This window comes from Gavialis gangeticus, unplaced genomic scaffold (genome assembly GCF_001723915.1).
Source record: "Gavialis gangeticus isolate Ggan-Ray unplaced genomic scaffold, GavGan_comp1, whole genome shotgun sequence".
In the NCBI taxonomy this organism is placed as follows: Eukaryota; Metazoa; Chordata; order Crocodylia; family Gavialidae; genus Gavialis; species Gavialis gangeticus.
The window spans coordinates 101,830,287-101,836,734 of NW_017729024.1; the positions used below are offsets into that span (position 1 = coordinate 101,830,287).

General features: G+C 36.8%; 1 protein-coding gene across 1 annotated transcript in view; it reads left to right on the top strand.

Moving 5' to 3' along the window:
* The window catches only part of TMEM2 (transmembrane protein 2), a 72,688-nt gene extending 66,770 nt beyond the window's left edge, over positions 1–5,918 (top strand). Inside the window, exons 20-23 of the mRNA XM_019517466.1 lie at positions 1,914–2,012; positions 3,259–3,407; positions 4,879–4,982; positions 5,341–5,918. Coding sequence (XP_019373011.1) covers positions 1,914–2,012; positions 3,259–3,407; positions 4,879–4,982; positions 5,341–5,537 — 549 coding nt within the window. The 3' untranslated portion in view covers positions 5,538–5,918. The remainder of the gene's footprint in view (positions 1–1,913; positions 2,013–3,258; positions 3,408–4,878; positions 4,983–5,340) is intronic.
* The last annotated feature ends 530 nt before the right edge of the window (positions 5,919–6,448 follow it).

Below are 6,448 nucleotides of genomic sequence, written 5' to 3' on the forward strand. Positions count from 1 at the left end.
TTTTTTTTTTTTTTTTAGTGGCAGCTTTTTTTTGACACTGGGATTTACTGGTGTTAAAATTTAGCACTGCACTGGGATTTACTGGTGTTAAATTTTAGCGCTGCACTGCAAATTAGCAGTGCTGCAAACAGATGTTCATGTGCCATGTATGGTTTTCAGCACCCCAAACAGCTTTGAGGCACTGCAAACCACATGTGCATGCTGGTCTGGATGTGCGCTTAGGTAATGACATAATAAATGAATTCTGGAGTACAAAATAAAAGTTATTTTCATGTTGCTCTATTTTATTTTTAAGGCATATGCTTTAGAAGCTTGTAAAATATAAAACAGTGCACCTTCTAAATACATATTCACAGTTGCAGAATTAGGAATCTTTTTTTCTTTCCTTTTTTTTTTTTAAAGAGTTATGTATTCATAACCAAGAGGTATATAAAAGAGTGAAATTGCTGGTCTGATCAAATTGTATGTTCAGCCACTGGATTTTACCTTTTTTCTTGTAATAACTGATTTTAAAAGGGGGGGGGGAAAGGATGTATATTTCAGTGAAAAATCCAAAGAATCACTGGGGCAAGGAATGGATGGGGGAAGCTTGTCCTTTAGACCAATAAGAAAAAAAGTTTTCTCTTGAACTGTTGAAACTTCAACATTGCTTTGGAGCTGCTCTGGAATTAACATATATAGAAAAGGGGTGGGGAAAAGGTATCTGGCCACAGCCAAAAAGCAACAGCTTCTTTGGATTGTGTCATCTGTGGAAACTAGCCTTAAAATGATGTCACCTGGTCCAGAAGTTGCGTCTTTTAGGTGGAACACAACTAATGTAGAGGCTTTCAAGCAACTCTCCATCCTTGTTTTTGGGATAGCAGTGAAATGGGAAATAGCTAGAGGAAAGGAGATGGCCGGGATGCCTGTAAACTAAAGCAAAATGGTTTAAGCTGCCTGGGGCTATTAGTTTCTATTATCTCCTGCTTCTTGATTTGCTTTATGTGCAGGTTGGTCATTGCTGAAGATTGGAGTAATTGTTACTTTTTGGCCCCTTCTTGTTCAAAGTTTCTCCTTCCTTATTCCTAGAAGAAATATCTGGAGTTGAGCTTAAGTCCTTCCTTCCCCCTCCTTCTCACTGCAACTACTGTCCTTTCTTTTTACTCCAACTGTGGTTAGAAGTAAGGGTAGTAACTAATTGAAAGGTAAAAAAGGGATCTTTTTTCCAGTTCAAGAAAACCTGCTGCACTTCCACTTTTGGTCATGCTTAGAGACAGAACTGAACAAATAAGATTTTTTTAAAACTTTTCCGTTACTGCTCCCTCATGTTTTTACTTTTTTCACTGTCCCCTCCCACCCCCAATGCAGTGATTCTGTTCTTGTTTTCTCTTAGAAAATGATTTTTGCAGTATATGAAGTCCTCTTTATATGGTACTTTCTTATGAAATCTACCTTTTTACTTTTTCATCTTTTAATTTCCACTTTCCAATATTATAGTTTTTTTCCTCAAATAGTGTCACCATCCTAGAAATATTCGTTGCCATGTCAATTTGACTGTCCTAGGCTTTACTCAAGGAAAAATTCAAAGCATCATCAATAGGAATTTTGTTGAAAATCCTGGTATCTTGCTAACCTGCTTCTTCCCTCTAAAGTTTATATTATTTCATATGGAGAAGTGGCTCAGAAGTTGAAATCCAAAACAAGTCTGTAAGAGATGCTGTAAGAATTTTGGTTCCATTAGCTTCTCATTTTTCTTCTGTCATGCATTATTTTCAGTTACAATAACACTTACCTACTAAGCAATATATGGATATACAACAAAACACAATTCCTTTCCTTAAGAGTGTAGTGTAGAGCATAAAAGAATCCAGTATGTATTAGTAAGAATTAGTATCTGAATATTTGTGTCTTACTTTTTTTTCTTTTTATTTTAGATGCCATTCACCAGTGATCCTCACAGAAACTACCTCTTTGTGCAGATTCAGTCACTGAGTAAAGCAGAATTAAGAAGTGGTCATCAATCCTTTATCTCTGTAAGTTATCGTTTGGTCTTCTTTTAAGTGACTTATCCCATAGCACTTTGAATCAGGCTAGCTACATATTCGTACAGTCTTGTATGGAGCAGAACCTACTTCCAGTGAATTAAATTGGAATTTGCAGTTTTGACAGTCAGAACATTTACTTATCTACTTAAATGGGGATTTTTGGAATCTAACATCTAGCACCTTCTACACCTTGGCTGAAAAGCATAAGAACAAGAAAGGATTTAAAATCTTCATCAAGTTCCTAATGAAATCACTTTGATCATATGTATATGCTAGTTAAACTTTGATTGAGTAAAAATAAGAAATGATTTCTCCACTGACAGAATATTTACCTAATTTTACCATGCATTCCAAATTGTTTTTAAGATCTTTTTGAAGCTACAGTTAGAACTGAAAAGCTTTGATTTTTTTTTGGTTTACTTTGACTCAGTGATAAATGTAGTGATGTGATTGTTGCACTGCGGGTGGTTTGTTGACATTTTTCCGGAGCCAAAAGAAAACTGTACATGGCACTGGAGTTAAAGATTTGCAAGTACCCTCTGTACCTCACATTTTAAATCTTAATTTATATTATTGCCTTGCAACGTAATACAAACATGTTGGTAAAGTAAACAGCCTTCTGAACTCTGGACCAGCGATTCTCAACCAGGGTGCCATGAGAACTTGTAAGAGTGCTGTGCAGTACTTGCACTGCCAGGTGTGCAAACTTCTATGCACAATTTTCAGGATAAAGCCAGAAATGTTATATAGGAATCCATTCTGACTACTTGTGGTCTTTCTGAGTTCTTTGCAACAAAGAAATTGCTGTGGTGTTCAAAAGAGCTTGTACTTTCTTGAGTCTGACGAGATTGAGCGCCACTGCTGTGAACGTGAAAATATGGTCATGTGTGCTGTTTGTTTGCAACATGGAAAAGTATTTATTGCAAACTTTTAAGGGATATTTTTATAGGCTTTTTTTGCCTTTTTGATAAGGAACCTTTGGTAAAGAGATCAAGAGAAGCTATCTAATGTACTACACATAAGTGACATTGAGTGTGATTATGCTACAATAAGATAAAAGGAATGCAGTGACCATACTATGGATGATGCACTCGGCTATGCATAAATCCTATTGATGACTCTGACAGTTAATGTGAACAGCAGAATATTAATGTGTTTACAAATGGAAGTTTAAAAAAAGGCAGTAGCTTATATTCTCTGTCATTGTCTTCTGCCCTCCCCACTCTTATTGCAGGTCAATGGAAATAAGTATTCTTTCAATGATGTTGGTGTATTCACTGTAGTAGTTGATGCCTGTGGTGGCACAGTGGCAGAAAAGAAGTTGTTTCCTCAAGCGGATGTTAAACGTGTGGAGGAGTATCTAAAAACTGGAATACCACAAAGGTATATTACAGTAAACTTGTTCATTTGTTTGCAAACTGTATAGTGTGCTTTACATTGCAGTGCAGAACCCCTGGGAGTGCTTCCTCTGGGTAGTCAAGCCATAGCTCATTTCACATTTGAAAAACATTTTTTAAACTGAAGTGTAAGGAAAAGCAGCTGAATTGTCCTTTATTATATTTATACTATCTTTGAAAAAATTAAGCAATTTGAGTGTAAATATTCCCAAAATGTCCCACCTATATTTTCAAAGGTTCCTTTATTAACTATACATTATGCAGTGGTAGGAGGTGGTGGGAAGAACAAAGTTTGGTTTAATAAGGACACTAAGTTGTGTGAAATCATTAGTTACAATGCTTTAATATTTCATAGATTTCATAGATTTCATAAACATTGGGGCTGGAAGGGACCTTGCAAGATCATGGGTCCAGTCCCCTGTCTGAGGGGCAAGAAGAGTCAGCTAGGTTCAAATGATCCCAGCAACTAAGATAGGCATCCAAGTGTTTCTTGAAAGTGTCCAGAGTCTATTTCAGGCCCTGGGGACTCAGACAGTAAATAAGTTTTTATGTTCAGCCTAAAACAGGCTTCCAGGAGTTTGTGACCCTTGGACCTTGTCTTCCCTTGGGGAGCCCTGGTGAACAGACGTTCTCCCTTATGTACTTTTATAGGCTGCCATCAAGTCACCCCTGAGCCTGTGCTTTTCCAGGCTGAACAGTCCCATGGCTCTTGGGCTTTCCTCATAAGGTGTGCTCTCTTGTCCTCTGATCATGCGCGTGGCTCTCCTCTGGACCCTCTCAAACTTCTCCACATCCTTTCTGAATTGTGGAGCCCAGAATTGGATGCAGTACTCCAGCTGCGGCCTCGCCAAGGCCGAGTAAAGTGGGAGGTTGACTTCCTGGGTCTTGCTTGTGATACATCAGTAGATGCAAGCCAGAGTTTTGTTTGCTATACCAGCTGCGACATCACATTAATAAATCAAGGATTTAGTTCAATGATACGCTGGCAGCGAAGGATTAATAAACCAGTTTTTAAGCAGGTGGCATTGCTGTACCATGAGCTTGTCAAAAAAGAAAAACTAATTTCGCAAAGCTGCAGTTTCAGAGTTTTAATTTCTAAAGTTTCAAAATAAATAATTTTATTGTTACCAGTCTATATTGACAATATTAGTACATTTTCACAAAATCTTACTTTTTAATGAAAGGACTTTTCTATAGTCTTTAACATTATCAGTGATATTTTTATTAAGAAAGAAAAGGTTAACTATTAAAAGTCAATTTTTTTCATAGATGGTTTTTTAAATAGGTCATTTTTCATTCCTTCCCCCCCTCCCTAATTACTTCGATATACAATAATGCTACAAGGATAATGGGTTTATTAAGCCAGCTTAAATGGGAAGTAGACCATTAATATTTGCAATTATGTTAAATGTTTGGGTAAATGTTTGGTTTTTCCATCTTCACTTTTTCTGGTACAGGTCAATAATTTTACTGAGCACAAGAGGGGATATAAGAAACCTTAATGTTTCAGAAGCCTTAATGTCCCTGGGGACAGCCAAACCAGCATATCTTCAAAATAAGGGTTTGTTTAATTTTTACATATGGCTTGCTTTCAAATTGCTTATGAGAAGTCAGTATTTTTACCTTTCACTTAAGTTGTCTGTTCAGTTAGGATCTCAAACTATTGTATGATAAAGGAAGTTGTCAGGGAAAAATATAATTTTTAACATAAAACACTCAGTCCTTTTTGGTGGGGCATTAATGTAGAGTTGAGACTACTACAATATGCATGTCTGTGGGATCTCCCAGTGAGGCTGTCTTGTTTCTTGGCTTGTAAATTGTATGTAGAATGTAGCGGAATGTGAGATTTGACCTATTTTCCCTCTTTCTCTCCCCCTTTCACCTGATGTTTCTGTAACTCTAAATGTGTTCTGTTGCAGGCAGCATAGCATTCTTGGGATTCAGAGGAAACTTTAAGCCATTCTGGACTAAGCTGTTTACCAGTCCTGCTGGACAGGGGCTAGATCAGATTGAAAAATTTATACCTATACAACTGGAAGAATATGGCTGCACCAGAGGGAATGTGAACCGACGGAAAGATGTGGAACTGTTAAAGCAGGCTTCAAGAGCACATTAGAGACTGATGTACATAAGTGCTGGAAAAATGTGAACTAACTTATTTTAATTTATGGCATTTTAAACTATCCCATTATCCCAAGTAAACAATTTTAAACTTTTGATACAGACTTATGCCTACATTGACCGCTTGAATGCCAGTCTGTGCACCTTCTAGTTGTATAAAATATTAAAGAATTTATAACTATTTGTATAAACAGGTTTTTTTGAGAGATTTTCAGACATTTGTATTTGCTGTAAACAGTTTTATTTTATTTTATACTTCTTTTGTATTCTTGGGAGCTGTGGGTATCCATAAGGATAAGTCGTTTGATAGCAAATATTGGAGTGCACCTTGAATTACTTGAAAGATTTTTTTAACATTAAAATATCTGTCTCAGAAGACGTTTGAGTTGCTCATTTTAAACAATCTTTATATTTCTCATTTTTTCTCTGTGGATTGACACATTCACAAGATCCATGCCAGCCTGATTGTGGTCTGTACCCACTTGCTTAAATATTAAAGGGTAAGTCCTTTTCCTCACCCCTCTTGATACAAAGAATCAGTTTACAAGTCATAGTGTAATGCCATGCAGAGATACCTCAAGCTGGTTCTTAACGTGCTAACTCACATATTGGAGTCTACGCAATACAAGACAGTGTTGTGCAGAGGTACAAGGGCTTACTCCAGGACCAGAAAATCATAATCATGTTAGCACAAGGCTCTGCCTAGACTGATTACCTTTCCCCAAAAGAAGAGTATTAGTGGCCGTGTCTACACATGAGCTTAACTGCAGAGTAGACTAACTAGTTGTAGAGTAAAGTGTCACTATTTACATGTGCAAAAGTATTAGGCTGCAGTAAACTAATTAATGCTGCAGTAAAGATAGTAGTACTATCTTATGCTGGGGTTATTTGCTGCAATTAGAAGTA